Consider the following 19502-nt stretch of genomic DNA (forward strand, 5'->3'; position numbering starts at 1 on the left):
AAGCTGATTTTTTTTCCCCTTCAGTGAGATAGTCATAGAGAATTCTCTATAAGATAAAATATATACAGATAGAAGAGAAGCAATATAGTGAGAGTAGGAACCTTGGGCACTTGGGCCACTTGCTCATACAAATTATTTATGCCTTCAAGACCTGCTCAAGCCTGATTTCATGTACGCCTTTTCTTTTTGATGATGAAGTGCTTCAGTACACACCCAACCATATTGCTTTGTTGGTTCAACGAAACTTAGTTCATGATGGGCTGCCCAGGTCACATGGTAACATGGTGGCCCATGATCAAGCATTCTTTCTAAGGCCCTATGGTAAGCCAAAAGCTGTTTTTCAGAAAAGGGTAATAGTTATTTGCATAGGATGACACAGCTTTTTTTTTTTTTTTTAATAAAATACTAGGGATCTGCCCTGAGATTCACCTAAAGTTCTGCAATAATCGTACAAGATCCCTGTCTACCACAGATACGTCAGGCAGCACTGGATCTGGTGGTTACGTAACCCAGGTGGCAGCAGCTTTCACAGCAGCACATATGTGTTGCAGAGCCTTCTGTTGTTCTGGGCCTCTGTCACATCCAGCAGTCTTGGTAAATGGTTCATAGTTGCACACTCAAATGAGGCACAGGTTGCTTCAAAAATCCAAGGAGGTCTACTGGGAATTGCACCTCTTTCTCAGTGGTGAGAGAGAGTAAGTACAGCAGCTTGAATTACTCAAGACCATAGGGCTCACTAAAATTTTGCCAGTATGGAAGACCTCTGAATTTTTGTGGGATTTATTTTCCACCCTCTGGCATGCATGTGTTTTACCACTGTATCTAGATCAGTTGCTGCTTCCTGTTCACCAAGGCTAATCAGTATGAAATATCAGCGTAGTAGACCAGCATGATGCCCTTATAGAATGGAAAGGCAGTTAAGATCCCTGTGGATTCGATTATTACCTCGAGCAGGAGAATTAATAGGAGGAAGGACAGTGAAAATGTATAGCTGACCCTGACAGCTAAATGCTTACTGCTCATGATGATCTCATTCTCAGGTCTAGCTGCAAACCTGGTGCCAGGGATACGTTGATTTGCTTTAGCAACAAAACCACATCTGTAGCAGCAGGAGTAGTGGTATTCACAACCCAAATAAGTTACAGAAATTTACTGTCATTCTCCAGGTTTGTCTATCTTCTGCACAGACCAAATAGATGTGTTGAATAGGAATGTTGTAAGAGTTGTCACCCTTGGATCTTTCCAGTGTTTCATGATTGGTTGACACATTTTACCTTGTATTCTGTAAATGAATTGAACTTGATTCTGGTTATAGATCTAGAACTTCACTGAGCATTGCAATAGTCATTGGCCACATGTGGCTGGCGGTTGAGTACTTGAAATTTGCCTGGTCTGAAAGGAGATGTGTTGTATGTGTAAAATATACACCAGATTTTGAAACTTTTTGTCTTTCTGTTCATTTCAAGGATATTTGAAATAAAGTAAAAAAAAACAAAAGAGTGTTTGCCTTATTGAAGCATTGTTGTAATAGTTGCTTTAAGGACTTTGGTTTTTCAGTCTAATGTCTGTAATCTCAGGAATAACATCTGTTTATTGACTTTTCTTCTCATGTTGAGATTTTCCTTTTTCTTCACATGCCATATAATCTTGGATTATATCCTCAACATTCTGAATATTATTTTATGAGGCCCTAGGTTTTATTTAAGTCCTAAGGAGAGTGTTGATTTGTGTGTGTGTGTGTGTGTGTGTGTGAGTGTGTGTCAGTGGCTAATCAACCAGATTATGTTCAAGACACACATTCCTATCTGCCTTCTGGAGACTTTGGTTCCAATGTCAGTTCAGTGTTCTAAGCATTTGCAGTACTAAGCAGTTCTATGTGTGTGACCCAGGGTCCATTCTGGGATCAGGGTGGTAGTTAAGTATATCTTGTTGCTCTGTTCTCAGAACCTGTGGTATGAGTCAGATCCATGCAGGTAGAGCTCAGAGGTGAGCCCAGAAGTTATACACAACTGGTTGGGATTATTTCCTTGATATCTCTTCATACCCCAATCTCACCAACATTATCTAGCTCTGAGGCCCTCCATTCCCAGTAGTCTGGCTAAAAAACAAGGAGTTTAGTTTTCCTGTTCTGCTGTTCAATTCCCACAACTGTGTCTGTATCCAGATCAAGTGATAAGAGGACAGAGAGATAAAAACTCTTATGCAGAACCAGGGAAAATTATGGGCTTGAAGCCTTTCCCGCATGGTATATATATTCATAAGGTTTCTCTCCAGCGTGAATTCTCATATGTCGGTAAAGGCAGAAGGGATCATTGAAGCCTTTCCCACATTCATTGCACATATAGGGTTTCTGTTCTGTGTATGTGTTCACATTTTTCCCATGGAATGAGTGACTTCTGAAAACTTGCTCACAGTCATTGTCTTAATAGACTTTCTTCCCAGGATGTACTCATGTGTTCAGTAAGGTTAAATCTCCCGTTGAAGGCTTTTCTGAATTCATTAGAGTCATAGTGTTTCTCTCCTGTGTGTGTTCACATAGGCATTGTGAGCTTAATGTTTCCACTGAAGGCTTCTTCTCAGTCGTTGCATTTGTAGAGTTTCTCCCCAGTGTGGGTGCTCTGCTGAGCAATAAAACAAGTGATCCTGCTGAAGGCTTTCCCTTAATCTTTGTGTTCATAGAGTTTCTGCCCAGTATGTATTTTCTTGCATACCACAAAATTAGAGATGTTTCTGAAAAACTTTACACATTAATTACATTAATAAAGCTTGTCTCCAGTCTGAGATCTCATGTATATTTTGAGGATGACTGTAGACCAAATGCTCTCATGCTATGAAATTTATCTGAAGGGTTTCTCTTCACTTTGAATTCTCCCATGTCTCTGAAGGGAATAATGGTTACCTTCTTAGAATCCTTGAATTCAGGGTTTGTCTCTCCTCTATGATTTCTTTCCTGCAAAGTACAATGAGTGCTCCTTCTGAAGGCTTTTCCACATAGATTACATTCACAGGATTTATTTCACCAAGATTCTGTTTGCATCTCGTTCATGCAAGTAAGAGTAGTGAAAAGCTGAAGGTTTTCATTCTCTGATGCCTGCTGTCACCACTTTTCTTCAGCTGTGTCTGGAGCTCTGTGAGGAAAGGTCTTTTTTCTTTGCTGAGACCAGGATTGTGAGAAGAAAACACCGACAGGAGACCCTAGGGCAGAGAGTCCCAGGCAGATGGAAGGGTGAGCAGTGGGGCCTGAGTCAGCGATGCCATCCTTGCCCACCCCAGGGGCTATCCCAGTACCCAAGTCTCAATCAGGCCAGGGGACGCGAGCACTAAACAAGCCAGAGAAAGTCCTTACTGTTCTGATGCTTTCATTCTAGAGGAATGAGACAAAGGAAAGAACCAGGTGATTTCAGGTCATGATAAGTGCTATCAGAAAAATAAAGTAGGATTATGTAATAGAGAATGAGAGGTGGGGAAAACAGTGGGTGGTAACTTTAGATTAGTCCTGGTAGGCCTTTCTGAGGAGGTGACATTTGAGCTATAAAGACAAAGGAGTGCCAGCTTTGCAAAGATCCTGGGACTAACTATTTTAGGCAGAAGAAACAGGCAAAGGCCATAAATTGAGAATAAAATTGGCCAGATCAAAGAACTGAAAAGCCAATGTGACTGAAACATTGTGCATTGAGGGGAAAGTGGGAAGTGATGAAGTCAGAGAAGTTGGGAGGTGTGATGAGGTCAGAGAATTAAGTAGGTAGGGCTGGATTGTGTAAGGTCTTAGAGACCATGGTAAGGATTTGGGGGTTCTAATGGTCTAATGCTGATTGACTTTGTGATGCTTTATTAATCATTAAAACTTTCTCTGCCTCATTCTTGATTAATACATGAACTTGTGAGAATGTTGCAGACCCAGTGGTATAAATCTTGCCTTGAAAGGACATTAGGAATACTTTAGGCCAAACCTTTTTGTTTCAGAAATATATGAAAGCCCTTTGACAAATTATGCATTGTTGATACATATATTAGGTTTGACATGTCTAGATTTGTTTTAGGAGTCAGTTTATCACCTATGCTGGGTTTTTCTTTTCCCTGTATACGTTTAAAAAATAGACTTTCATTGAAAGAAAACATACAATCGGAGCAGTTCGCAAATCACGAGATTTTGTGTATTTTATCACAAAGTATGATGGTTTTTTTAAACTAAGTTTTTTTGAAATTTAATTTATATGCAGTAAAAATTTCCCCTCTTAAGTATGTAGTACCACAAATTTTTACAAACATATATGGTCATGTAACTACAACTAAAACCAAGTGTAGCTTATTTTCATCATCATGTAACATCATATAACATCATGCCCTTTTGTAGTCATCTCTTTCCCTCACCCCTAATCCTTGGCAACTACTGATCTGTTTTCAGTTTACTATAGTAATTTTCAGAATATTTTATATATGAAACCAGATAGTATGTAGCCTTTTGAGTCTGGCTTCTTACGCTTTAATACTTTTAAGATTGGATTTTGGGGGGCATGTATCAGTAAGTTTATTCCATTTCATTGTTGAATATTATTCTATGGTATGTGTATGTCATAATTTGTTTATCCATTCACCAGTCGATGGATGTTTAGGTAGGTTCCAGTTTTTGGAGACTATGAACAAATCTGCTATTTGAATATGTGTACTTGTGGTAGAGTAGGGGCAGTGGCATTCTGTCTTCATTTTTTCTGGTAAATGTCTAGGTTTTAGACTGCTGAGTCATATGGTAAGTTTGTATTTAAACTGCGAAACTGTTTCCCGAAGTTGTTTACCACTTTGTTTTCTCATAAGCAATATATAATAGTTATGGTTTATCTTTCTCAGCACTTGGTTTTGTTAGCATTTTTGTTTTTTAATTTTAGCCATTTCCCTAGGTGTGTAGTGACATCTTCTCTTTTGCATTTTCCTAATAATTAGTGATACTGAGCATCTTTAAATGTGTTTATCTGACATCATATCTCTTATTTAGTGATGTGTCTGTCAGATCATTTGCCTATTTTAAATTGGAGTAGTTTCTTGTTGTTGAGTTAAAAGAGTTCTTATATTCTAATTACTAGTCCTTTATCAGGAATGTTTTGCAAATATATCCTCTTAGTTGGTACTGGTTTTTTGTTTTGTAACAGTATCTTGAAAACTAGAAATTTAAAATCTTTATGAATTCCAGTTTATCAGTTTGTCTTATATGGTTCAGCTGGGGTCCATTGTAAGAAATCTTTGGCTGACACAAGGTCATACAGATTTTCTTCTGTATTTTCTTCTAGAAGCTTAATAGTTTTAGGTTTTACTTTACAGTTTATGGCCCATTTCAATTTGATTTTTATATGTGGTGAAGGTATAGGTCAAGGTTTATGTTTTTATATATGGATATCTAATTGTTTCAAATCTGTTCATTGAAAAGATTGTCTTTCTTTTTTTTACATTTTTTTATTGAGTATAGTCATTTTACAATGTTGTGTCAAATTCTAGTGTAGAGCACAATTTTTCAGTTATACATGAACACGCATGTATTCATTGTCACATTTTTTTTTCCACTGTGAGCTACCATAAGACCTTGTATATATTTCCCTGTGCTATACAGTATAATCTTGTTTATCTGTTCTACATTTTGAAATCCCAGTCTGTCCCTTCCCACCCCCCACCCCCTTGGCAATCACAAGTTTGTATTCTATATCTATGAGTCTGTTTCTGTTTTGTATTTATGTTTTGTTTTGTTTTGTTTTTTAGATTCCACATATGAGCGATCTCATATGGTATTTTTCTTTCTCTTTCTGGCTTACTTCACTTAGAATGACATTCTCCAGGAACATCCATGTTGCTGCAAATGGTGTTATGTTGTTGGTTTATTATTCCATTTATTCCATTTTATTCCATTGTATAAATAAACCACATCTTCTTTATCCAGTTATCTGTTGATGGACATTTAGGCTGTTTCCATGTCTTGGCTATTGTAAATAGTGCTGCTATGAACATTGGGGTGCAGGTGTCTTTTTGAAGTAGGGTTCCTTCTGGATATATGTCCAAGAGTGGGATTACTGAGTCATATGGTAAGTCTATTCCTTGTCTTTTGAGGAATCTCCATACTGTTTTCCACAGGGGCTACACCAAACTGCATTCCCACCAGCAGTGGAGGAGAGTTCCCTTTTCTCCACAGCTTCTCTAGCATTTGTCATTTGTGGACTTTTGAATGATGGCCATTCTGACTGGTGTGAGGTGATACCTCATTGTAGTTTTGATTTACATTTCTGTTCATTGAAAAGTTTATCTTTCAACATTGAATTACCCTTGTGTTTTTGTCAGAAATTAGTTGGCTGTGTTTGTGTGGGTCTTTTTCTGGACTCTCTAGTCTGTTCCATTGATTGTGTGTCCATTCTTTTGCCAAAACCATACTCTCTGAACTGCAGTAACTTTATGTTAGTTTTGAAATTAGATACTGCGAGACTCCAAACTTTGATTTTCTTTGTTCAGAATTGTTTTGTCTATCCAAGTCCCTTCATTTTTACATATAAAATTTAAAATCAGCTTTTTGATTTCTACTAAAATTGCCTGCTGGATTTTGATTAGGATTGCTTTAAACTTATAGATCACTTTGAGATTTGACATCATAAAATCTTCAGATCCATGAACATAGTATATCTCTCCATTTAGGTCTTTGATTTCTTTCATCAGTGCTTTGTAATTTTCAGCACACAAGTATTGTGTATGTATTTTGTTACATTTATTCCTAATTATTTCACATTTTTTCATAGCACTATTTTAATGTTACTGGTTTAAAAAAATTATTTTCCAGGAATTCACTACTGGTATATAGAAAGACACTTGCTTCTTGTATATGGACTCTGTAACCTTTGAGTTTGCCTAACTCACTTATTTTTTTCTAGTGGCTTCTTTGGTAGATTTAAAAAAATTTTTTCATATAGGTAATCATGCTATCTGACTACATGACCCTGACTACAGGGTCTTCTCTTGGCTTATTTCCTGCCTAATGTATGGACTTATTGTGAGAATATTACTGAGTCACAGAGTGAATAAGCCATGAGTTAAAAGGACATTTGAAAATTTTAGCCAAATCCCCTTTGTTTCTGAAATATGTAAAAGCCACTTAGACTTTATGGGCTAGTTTATCATGTACTGTGTTTTGCTTTTGTCTTTCTTTGTACTTTTAAAAAATAAACTTTTGATAACATATAAACTGGAAAATTCACAAATCATGTATTTAGTTCAATGAATTATCATGCTGGAGGTTTTTGATTTATAAGCTTTATTTGTGGTTATTTATGTAACTTGAAAAATTAAAAGGCAGTTCTCCAGAAGAGTTATTACCTTAGGCTAAAGAATTTCTTTATTAACTTAAACTTTAATATCTAATAATCATCTGTATTAAATATGAGACTTAATGATGACTAAAATTTTTATTGAATCATAATTACTCCTAACATTTCTTTAGTGTTCATATTACTTGATATCCTTGTGCTTTCTTAGTTCAACTTTTGAATATCTAATCACCATGTTTCCAGCATAACTGAATTTTTTTCTGTCCCATTAACAATTTATTTTATTCTGCCGTATCTCCATCACATTATTTCAGTAACTTTTATTTGGCTGATTGAAGCAGGAAAAGTGAGTAGTAGGAAAAAGAAGGGTAGAAAATGAAGATTGAGTAATTTAGGGTACCAGTAAATGTTGTCTTACCTGCTTGGTAAATTGGATTTTGAACTTTTCATTTCTTGTGTTATAAAATTGTACATCCATTCTTTTTGCTATGCAACTTTTCAGTAATTCCCACTGAAGTAGGCCAAGTATATTTCTATGCCCCACTGATGTCGCTCTTGGCTCTATGACTTGCTTGGGCCAGCAGAATGTTAGTGAACAGAGATCTTAAATATGGTCCTCTCCTTTAACTTGGCCTCCTGCAGTCCTTTGATGTACCGTGAGAAGAGCATGTCCCACATATTCACTCCCCCTTCAGTGACTAGACCAAATATGAAAGGCATGTCAGAATAGTTCTGAACCTGACAATTCAACCAAGGTCAGCTGACCTATAGTCAATCTGCAGACTTGTGAGCATAAAAATAAATGTTGTAGACTACTGAGATTTTGAGGTTGTTAGAAGGAAAGACTGACTAATACAGTCAGGTTATGTGAATGCTTACCAGTACTTTACTTGAAATGTGTATATATATATATTTTTCTATAGCTACAATGAGTTCAAGCACAATTTATAGGACAAAGAAAGTGGAGGAAAATATTTTTAAGCAGAAAAGTAAACTAGGACATCCATACTGGACTAATTGCAGTATTATTCCTTAAGGAGTATTATTAGATTCTAAAATTATCAGAGAAGGTTTAACATTGAAACATTTTAAATGAAAAGAGGTACTTCACTAAATCAAGTACATTCTTCTATATATATTGCTTGAAAAAATTTAATGCTGATTTTTCTCTAAAAGGATTGCTCAGTTCGGGAATTACACTAATGGCATGCCTCTTTGTAAACCTGTAAAATGCTGTAATTTGATATAAATAAGTCTCATGTCTGTTCATGAAAACACAAAGATTAGAAATCTAGTAAGAGAGAAATAGACTTGAAAAATAGATCCAGGAGATAATAATATTCATCTAATCACGATTCCAGGGAGAGAGAGAGGGGAAAAAAAAAAAACAGTTGGAAGAGAAGAATTGGTCATCATAGTAAAAGAAAGGACCCAAAGACTAATGAGAATGAAAAAGTTAAGACCTATCTTGGTAAAATTTCTGAAATCCAAGGATAAGTAATCCTTGATTTCTATCAGCAGAAGTTTGGGGGAAAGATAATAGTGATCTGGACTTATGGTAGTGGTAGAAGAAATGAAGAGAATATGGTGGCATATTTGAAATCTATTTGAGGTTGATAATGTGCAGAATAGCTAGTGCATTTGTTACAAAGATGGGGAGAAATTAATGATTACTAGGCTTCTGGTTTGAATAAATATGTGAGTAGATGGTAAAATCTACACAATATTTTTAATTGAGGTTAAATTTTAACCATTTTAATGGTACAATTCAGTGGCTTTTAGTACATTTACAGTTTCATGTAATCATCATTGCTATCTAATTCATCACCCCAAAAGGAAACCCTGTACCTATTAAGTAGCCACTCCTCAATCCTGAAGTCATCCCTGGCAACCTCTAGTCTACTTGCTGTCTGGATTTGCTCCTTCTGAACATTTCATATAAATGGAATCATACAACATGTGGCATTTTTTGTCTGGCTTCTTTCACTTAGGATAAAGTTTTCAAGGTTTATCAATGTGTAGCATGAATCAAGCTTTCATTGTTTTTATTGCTAAATATTTCATTGTGTATACCACATTTTGTTTATTGATTCACCGGGTAATGACATACGAGTTGTTTCTGCTTTTTGGCTATTATGAATAATGCTGCTATGAACATTTGTGTTCAGGTTTTTGCTTGAAAACCTGTTTTCATTGCCTTTGGGTATATACATAGAAGAGGGATGGCTGGGTTCTATGATAATTCTGTGATTAACTTTTTGAGGAACTGACACATTGTTTTACACAACAGCTAATCTTATATACCCACTAGCAGTGTATGAAGGTTCTAATTTCTCTGTATCCTCATCAGCACTTTGTTGTTGTTGTTGTTGTTGTTGTTGTTGTTTTAATAGCTATCCTACTGAATGTGAAGTGGTATTTCATTGTGGCTTTGATTTGCATTTCTGATATAACTAGTGATACTGAATATCTTTTCATGTGCTTATTATTCATTTGTATATCTTCTTTGGAGAAATGTCTGTTCAAGTCTTTTGCCTATTTTTAAATTGCATTTTGTCTTTTTGTTATTGAATTGTAGGAATTCTTTATATATTCTGCATTCCAGACTTATCAGATACTTGATTTGCAAATATTTTCTCCCATTCTAAGAGTTGTCTTTTCACTCTCGTTAGTGTCTTTTGGTGCGCAAATGTTTTATCTTCCAGTTTGCTAATGCTGTCTTCATCTGTGTCTAATTTGTTTTTTAATCCATCATTGAGTTTTTATTTTCATAATTTTAATTATTGCTCAAATTCTAAACTTTTATTTTCTTTAAATAGTAAGCATACTACTTTTTTCTTTTATTCTACCATAACAGACTTTTAATACAGCATTTAGTCAGTATTTCTCAATAGAAGCTCTCAGCACTTTTGCCTCTAATTGGCTATGTCTAGGATCTACTGAAATACTACAAAAAGAACTGCATAAGTGGCTATTAACAAGAGATTGGTTAAATTATAAATACATGATATATCACAGCAGTTTTAAAAATGAGTTAGAATTACAAATGGTGAAATTGCAACTTTAGCACAATTGAAGACCTCAAGTGAGACCCTTGATTTAATCTTCTCAGTTTTGACCAATTATAATAATTTAAGACCATGTGCTTGTTTTTAAAATTTTTCCGTTTCCCCCTGCTTTTATTGAGATATGATTGACAAATACAAATTGTATATATTTAAGGTGTACAACATATTTTGCTGAATGTGAACATAGTGAAATGATTACCACAATCAAGCCAATTAAGATACCTATCACTTCGTGTAGTTGCCCTTTCTTATGTGTATGTGAGAATACTTAAGATCTACTTTCTTAGTAAATTTTAAGTATACAATATATTATTATTAACTGTAGTCACCATGTTGTACTATTAGATGAACAAGTTCATCTAATAACTGAAAATTTTTACCCTTTGACCAGTATCTCCCTTTTGCCACCACCCCCCTACCCCCTAGCAACCACCATTCTCTCTGCTACTGTGAGTTTGACCTTATTTTTTAGGTTCCACATATAAGTGAGGTTATGTAGAAATTATTTATCTTTCTGTGTCTGACTTATTTCATTTAGCATAATGTCCTCCAGTTTCATCCATGTTGTCACAAGTGGCAGGATCCCCCCCCCTTTTTAAGGCTGAATAATATTCCTCAGTGTGTGTGTGTGTGTGTGTGTGTGTGTGTGTGTGTGTGTGTGTAAAAATCACATTTTCTTTACCCATCAGTCTGTTGATGGACACTGAGGTTGTTTCCATATTGTGACTACTGTGAATAATGCTGCAGTAAACATGGGAGTGCAACTATCTCTTTGAGATAGTAATTTTATTTCCTTTTGATATATACTCAGAAGTAGGATTGCTGGATCATATGGTAGTTCTATTTTTAATTTTTGAGGCATCTCTATACTGTTTCCCATAATGGTTGTACCAATTTACATTCCCACCAACAGTGTATTCAGGTTCCCTTTTTTCCATACCATTGTCAATGCTTGTTATCTTTTGACTTTTTAATAATAGCTGTACTAACAGGTGGAAGGTGATTTTGTGATTGTGATTTTGATTTTTTTAATTGATGATTATTGATGTTGAGCATCTTTTTGTATACCTGTTGGTCATTTGTATGTCTTCTTTGGGAAAATATTTATTCAGATCCTTTGCCCATTTTTAATTAGATTTTTTTTTTTTTTTTTTTTGCTATTGAGTGTGAGTTTCTTATATATTTTCAATATTAATCCCATATCAGATATATGGTCTGCAAATATTTTCTCCCATTTTGTAGACTGCCTTTCATTTTGGTGATGGTTTCCTTTGCTGTGCAGAGACTTTTTATTTTAATGTGATCTCACTTGTTTACTTTTGTTTTTGTTGCTTGCACTTATGTCAAGTCCAAAACAAAATCATTGTCAAGATCAACTTCAAGGACCTTTTCCCCGATGTTTTCTTCTAAGAGTTTTATGGTTTCAGGTCTTATGTTTAAGTCTTTAACCCATTTTCAGTTGATTTTTGTGTTTGAAATAAGACAAGTATCCAATTTTATCCATTTGCTTGTGGCTATTCAGTTTTTCCAACACTATTTATTGAAGACTATCCTTTCCCCATTGTGTATTCTTGGTGCCCCTGTGGAAGATTAGTTGACTACATAGGTTTATTTCTAGGTTTTCTATTCTGTTCCGTTGGTCTGTTTGTCTGTTTTTATACTAGTAGTAAATTGTTTTACTACAGCTTTGTAACATAATTTGAAATCAAGAAGTATGATGTCTCTAACTTTGTTCTTCTTGCTCAAGACTACTTGATTTCTATAGCTCTTCAGAGTCTTTTGTGGTTCCATATAAATTTTAGGATTATTTTTCTCTTTCTATGAAATTTTGATAAGGATTGCATTGAGTCTGTAGATTACTTTGGGTTTGGGTAGTATGGACATTTTAACAGTTATTAATTCTTACAGTCCATGAACAGATATCCAAGATGTCTTTCCATTTATTTGTATCTTCAGCTTCTTCATCTGTGTCCTATAATTCTCAATATATAGACCCTTCATCTCTTTGGTTAAATGCATTTTAACTAAGTATTTTAATCTTTTTGATGTTAAGCATACTACTTTAAATTCTGTGCCTTATTATTCTGTAGTCTGTATTCCCTCTGAAACTATTTTTCATGGTCTTTCTCATTTGCTCATTTCATGTTATCTTACCTCTTTGTTATTGTTAATTAAGGACCAGATATTGTGTATGAAAAACTGGAAATAATTTGAGACCTATGATGGTATCTCCCTCTAAAAAGATTTATGTTTATTTTTGGCAGGCACTAGCAATCCAAGATTGCCTTAATTATAATTTTGTTTTAGACTTTGGAGCTGATCTTTAGTCCTGTATAGGCAAGTTTAGTTTTGGTTTATACTTACTCCAAGAGTGTAGCCCTTTGGGGTTCCAAACAAAAGTGTTGGAGTTTTATCAGCTCCCCCTTCACAACTTGGTTCTCCCTGCATTCCGGTATTTGTCCTCCCAGCTCTATTCTTGTGCCCCTATGGAAGATTAGTTGACTACATAGGTTTATTTCTACATAGGTTTATTTCTAGCTCTATAAAACTGTAGGTAGCTTCTCAGCCTTTCAGGTGCCACTAAGTAAAAAGTAGCCCCAAATACCCGGCTTCAGTCTTTTCCTTGTAATTCTTCATCATGCTTTTAACTCTCCAGTACCTTTAAGAAGATTTTAAAAATGTATACAGTTCTAGTTTTCTTAGGGAAAAATTGATCCGAAGTATATTAATCTTCCATTACCAGAAGTAGAAGTCAGTAGTATATAAGTAAAAGTAAACAGCATCTGACTTAACTCTTCTTTAAATGTTTGATCAGAGTCAAAGATCACCGTATAATTTTAGCCTTATCCACTTGTATTTTTGTGTACTTTCTTGGAGAAAGAGAATAAGAAATAGAGTTACAGTGCTCCCTCTACCAGTTGTACATATTGGATCATCAAGCATGTGAATATCTTCTTTCATATTTGTCTTATCAGGGAAAACAATTGAAGGCTAATTTCAACACTTGCTGCTTTGTACTATAATTATTATTTTAATATGACTGCATTGCTCACTAGACAATGAGCCCCTTACAAGGAGCAATCCTAGTTCACTTTCCTAGTGCTAGACCTGAAGTTAAGTACCTAGGAAGTGTAGAAATGAATGTATATGTTGAAACTACCTTATTTGTCCTTTCACAGTGAGAATCAATATCAGTATATGCTGTGCTGAGCCATCCTAAAAGATACATTTTAGTAGAGAAGAATTTTAATAGAAGAATCTTTTCTGACCAGCTCTTTTGTTCCATCCTTTTCTGTATAACAGGTGGCATCTCCACAGAAAGCGACTGTGCTTTTGAGCCAGACTACGCCGTCCCACCACTTCCAGTGAGTGAAGGTATGCAGCACATTCGGATTATGGAGGGCATGTCTCGCTCTCTTCCATCCTCCCCCTTACTCACACATCAGTCTATCAGTGTTCGGCTCCAACCTGTGAAGAAGTTAACTGGTAAGGACTTTACCTAAATTTAGTATGTTTAACAGGAAAGCTAACAGTATGACACATTAGGTCATATCAGATATGTTTATGTGCATCTTCAGGTTTTTTCCTCTTTGGCCTTACTAATGTCACAGACGCTTGGAAAAGTGGAGCTCCTACTGATTTTAATTTAGGGAATTAGAATAGTGCTCAAACTGACAGATTGATGTATTTATTTTCTAAATGATCCATCTGTTGTGGACATATTTTTCTAGGCTTTCAGGAAATTTCTAGTTTTGCCAGAATATACTGTTGTTCTGATTTCATTTATCAGCTTGTTCATGTCAGATGAACAGATGGAGATATTGTAATTTTAGAATAGTAAAGTCTTCACAGTTCCAAAGGTACATCAGTCATTTTTTTGGTTTGAAATCCTGATTTGTGTATTTTATACCTATTTTTAAAAGCTGATTTAGATATTTACCTCTCCATGGTACAGTGCTCCAACTTTACTATCATTCATACATAAGTTGTGGATTGCATTGACTTTAATATGATCTCACAATATGTATTGTGCAGTCAGATCAAGTTGTTAGATGTGAAACTGTGTTTTTATTAAATGAACTTTTACCCCTTTAAGCTTTTTCAGGGAAGAATTTTTAATACATTAAATGATACTTATGAGGGAAAATATTTAAGCCTAGGTCACTTTGTTAGATTTCTTTTAACATTATTGGTTTATATCCTGTGTCACTAAGTTGACTGGTGTTCATGGGTTATAAGTGTATATTGGCAAGAAATTAAGTCATTCCCAGAGGATATATTGTCTTCTTCCTATGTGTCTGGCATTGAGCTGGACAGTAGGGAGGTTTGATTATCAAATGATGCTTCAGAATAAAATATGTGATAGAGGGGAAAGTGGGAGCTTCAGACTTTTGTCTATTTGGAATGAAGTTTTTACAGTGTTTATAATTTTCATTAAAATAATAGTATTTCTTTATTCTGTAGTTCCACAAAGCTTAAATCATGCCTCTTTAAGGTTGCACAAAATATGTCATGCCCTTCATGTTTATTGTTTTTTAGGCATCTTCAAATAACTGAGTCAAAGTCTACTCGTCCTTGGTAAAAATCAGTAAAATAGCATAATAACATTTACTAAAATAATTATTCCCTTCTGATTTCTGAAAATAGGATAAATTTTCAATGCTGAAACCCCCTCCCAACTTTTTTTTAACAGTTTAGTGTATTACTGATTACTGAAAATACACGTAACCAAATCCAATGGTTGTCAAGTGATGTGCTTCATTTTACCACACATTTTGGAAGAAATAGCAGGAAAAGTTCAGTTTCCTTATAGAAATTAGCTGGATTGCCTGAGGTTTGGAGATACCACTTTCGTATCCCATTTGTCTATCCCAGTTTCAATTTCAACTTAAATAGGCAACCTTTAGATAACCTAAAAGATAAATATATTTAGTAACAAAGTCAACAACATGCCTAATATCATAGAGGTGATACAGGGAAGCAGTAATAAGAGATATTCTTGGTTAATTACATGTATGAGCTATTCAGTTTTAACTTTACAGTGCTTGAAGTATAAGTATCCTCTAAATAGCTTTGTTTTATTTACTGAAAAGATTGTCAAAGGCTTAAGAATTTAAAGATTGAGAATGAATTTTTAAATATATGAATGAAAGAAATCTGTCTCCTGAAAAAGAATACCATGAAAATTTTTCTGTGGCCAATTTTCTGCCAAGTGAAGCAGATGATAAGAATTTTCTGGTTTAACCTGGAATGAAACTACTTTGAAATTTAAATTAAAAATCTTCATAGATTATTCATCAGTTATCTTTCCTTCCCTAATTATATTTTGCTATAAATAAGAAAAAAAAAGTTAAATGGAGAGAGAGTAGCTAATCATAAGGAAATGTCCTCCAGAGAATGGTTCTTAACAAAATACATTAATTTAATATGGCCATTAGGGCTACCCTTACTAATTTATCCTTATCCACACATTTAAACTTTCAAGTGCCTTATCTTCCTTGTGTTTGTATTACCAACCAAACGTGAATAAACTGGCCCAGAATAGTCATCTTTTTAAAATTTCTTTCTAAGTTTCTAATATTTAGTCTCCTATCTCTGCCATGGTCAACGTAGTTTGCTCATTATTCTTGTGTGCTTTTTACATAATTGTTAAACAGATATTTGTTTAGGACCTACCAAATGCCAGGCACTTCTCTAGACACAGTAAGTAGAGTGGAGGAAAAGAAGTTAAGGCCCCACCTTCAAGGTATTTATATTCCAGTTGGGAAGGAGATGGATAATAAACATATAACCAATAAGTAAATATTTTAATTTTAGATAGCATCAAGCAATATGAAGGTAATACAGAAGGAAATAGGATAGAGAGAGACTGGGGTGGAGGTAGATTTCTTTCTATTGATCAGTCAGGAAGAGTTGGAAGAGGAGATGGTTGAACTGAAGTCTGAGTAACAAAAAGAAGCCAGCCATGGGAGGATCTGGGATCAGAGCCTTCTGGGTGGAGGGAACAGGCACAACAAAAGTCCTAAACAGAAAACTGTTGACATATTCAAGGAATAGAAAGAAAGCAAGTGTGGCCTCAGCAAAATAAGTCAGAGGGGAGGGGAGAAAAAATAGTTGAAGAGACAGGCAGAAGCCAAAATTTTTAGGATCAAGGTAAGGAACCTGCTCTGTAGGATTTTTAAGCAGAGTTGCAATGGGAAGTAATATGATCTGATTTACCTTTTAATCAGATCTTGGTGGCAATGTGTAAAGAATGGAATATGAGGGTCTGGAGTATCCCATGTTCATTAACTTTGGGTGTGTTTTCCTCATCTTTAATAGATCTTCAACTTCTGACAAATTAATAATAGTATTGAGAAAACAATTGATCTTTTTTTGTTTTATCTTGTAAAACAGAAACGTTTTCCTATTATTGTTATTATATAACCTTTGTGCTCTTAACATATTTATCTTAGTCCTTCACACAGGTGTACATGAAGATCCATTTCCAAATACTTGGACTTATCTTTAGCCTCGAGGGAGTAAATATGTGGAAAGCTTGAAAACTAATTATTTGTGTGTGTGTGTGTGTGTGTGTGTGTGTGTGTATTGCTCTATTCAGTACAAGAACAAGTTACAGTAAAGGTGATTAAGAGAGAAACAGGCTCTGTGGTCATACTGCTTGAGTGTGTATCCCATCTCAGAGAAAGTCACTTACAACTGCATGCTTCTGTTTCTTCATTTGTAAATTGGGGTTAATAATACAGCCTTCCTCACGGATAGTCATGCCTACCCATTGATGGTTATCACATTGTTTAATGTTTGTTTCAAACTGTATTTGGCAAATATTAAATGTTCAGAATGTAACAAACTTTGTTTAAATTTGGTGAGAAGTTTTTAAAAAATTGCTTTTAATGTTAGATACCAATTTGGAACTTTAAAACTTTGGCTGTATTAAGAGTCATACTTTTTGATGAGTAATAGTAATAATGATAATCTCATTTGAATGCCTACCATGTGATATACACGTGTAAACTCATGTATTCTTCACATGTATCTCCATTTTACACATGAATAAACTAGGTCTTAGGTAAAATGTCTGCTCAAAATAATACAACTGGGAAGCAGTCAGACCCAAGATTAATACCCAGGCCTTTAAACCCCAAATTTGAAAATGAAACCAATGAAAAATTGAGGTTTAGAGAACTTAACTAGCTCACCCAAAGTACCTGGTATATCAATGAAGACTTTTTTGTTTAAAAAAAAAAAAAGAAACAGAAGATATAGCCAAATGATATAAGCAATATAGGGAAACCGGAATACCCTAGAGGTTGGTCAAGCCTCAGGGGTCATTTGGCTTAGGTGGACATTGCTCTGCATTGAGGGAAGCATGGAAGAGAGTGTGCAGAGACATACTGTTGGCCCCAGTTACCTGTGGTAATGGAATTGACACTGTTTTCTAGGTTCTTATTCGAATAGTGACCTTTCCAAGATATTCTTGTTCATGGTATCATAAAGCCCCTCAGCATACTTCTTAAAATAAATAAAGTTAGTTGAGAGTGCCAATAGTTGACTCATTCAGCACTTACTGAATTTATACTCCCTGCCTATTATGTACATGTACACTATAAGTTTAGTAAAAGTTAAATTTTGAGTATTCACACTGTTGTTAGGGCTGTAAATTGGTACACCCTTTCTGTAGGATAGTTTGAAGTATGTGTCAAAATTATAATGCACGTAATCTTTGACACAGCAATTTTATTGCTAAGAGTTTATTTTACAAATAAATTTGAACAAGTTTGAAATGTATATGCGTGTGTAGTATTTGAATGTATACATTATTTATATAGTAAAAAATGAACATTTAAATATTAATAATAGTAATGCATTTGTGTTTTAAAATGATACACACATGCACAAACATACATCAGACATACATACATTTAGTGGTGGAGTGGAAATACAATAACTCCAACTCAAAAGTGGGAGAGAGATGACATGAATTTTATTGTATACCCTTCTATAATGTTTGTATTTTTTGCCAGGTGTAGAACCTAATATCTCATAAGGCAACAAAATGGACCCTGACTGCCATTTCCTAATTGTGCAGACTTGTGCAAAATTGCTTAAATCTCTGTACTTCAGTTTCCTCGTTTCTAAAATAAGGATAATAATAGTATTCACCTCATAGAACTATTAAGAGAATTGGATGAGTTGATTTGTATAAAGCTCATCAGACAGTGTCTGACACAGAATAAGTAGTCAATTATTGTTAGCTACAATCAAAATTATAATTTTAAAATAGATTTAAGTGAGTTTGCTACCAGCTGTGTCAAATTTGAATTCTGACCTTTGGAAGGTGACCTTCAAGTAATTTATTTAATTACCTTAAGTAAGTTCCTCTGCTTTTCTGAGGAGTAACCTTAAAATACTGATGTCATATGGATAGATAAAGTCTCTAGGAATTCTTTGTCCTGATTTTTTAAAAGTATTTGCTACCAATAGATTGGAATGACCATGTAGCAATCCAATTTAGATGGTGAATAAGTCAAAATAACCAAGTTGATCCTGCTGCAGCCTGGTTATTTTAGATGCCAGCTAAGGCCAAAATATTAATTTTCATTGTAGATGAAATGGAATCATTGACTTGTTTTGGAGATGTCCTAGGAAAATTGCTTAAAGCTATTTTGACATTGAAAAGAGCCTATACATAGTTAGTCTACATAGTCTGATATATTTTAGTGTACTTATGATATGTTCTTCACATAAGGATAAGTATCTTGGAATTTTTAGATACACTGGAATTTCAGATATTTAGTGAATTATATTAGAAAAAAATACAGGGTTGCTGTGAAGATTGAATAAGTTTTCTTAAACATACAACCTAGCATGTAGTGAACATTGGAAAAATGTTACTTTCCTTTTCGTTTTATGTCTTAGATAAAATGGAAACATAGTTTTGAAAGAAATATTGAAAAGCCAATATGGAAATATAAAGAGCCTAGAAATCATGTTAGTCTACGTAGTCTGATTTATCTCAGCATACTCGTGGTACTGTTGTATAAGAGTAAATGCAGCCAAGGAGCAAGGTGGGGAGGGTGGCAGTGGTAGAAAATTACTAATAGGAGAAATCAAGGGTAGGGGGATTATTGCTGAACTGACT

At 34.7% G+C, this 19502-nt stretch overlaps 1 protein-coding gene across 7 annotated transcripts in view; it reads left to right on the forward strand.

Moving 5' to 3' along the window:
- Positions 1-19502, forward strand: part of TANC2 (tetratricopeptide repeat, ankyrin repeat and coiled-coil containing 2) — a 304614-nt gene that overhangs the window by 93657 nt on the left and 191455 nt on the right. For 4 of the 7 annotated variants that reach the window (XM_010956001.3, XM_010956002.3, XM_074343434.1 and 1 more), the window contains one exon: positions 13664-13846. In XM_010956001.3, coding sequence (XP_010954303.2) covers positions 13664-13846 — 183 coding nt within the window. The remainder of the gene's footprint in view (positions 1-13663; positions 13847-19502) is intronic. The other 3 variants (XM_074343435.1, XM_074343438.1, XM_045517413.2) reach the window with 1 other exon arrangement.

This window comes from Camelus bactrianus, chromosome 16 (assembly GCF_048773025.1).
Source record: "Camelus bactrianus isolate YW-2024 breed Bactrian camel chromosome 16, ASM4877302v1, whole genome shotgun sequence".
Lineage (NCBI taxonomy): Eukaryota > Metazoa > Chordata > Mammalia > Artiodactyla > Camelidae > Camelus > Camelus bactrianus.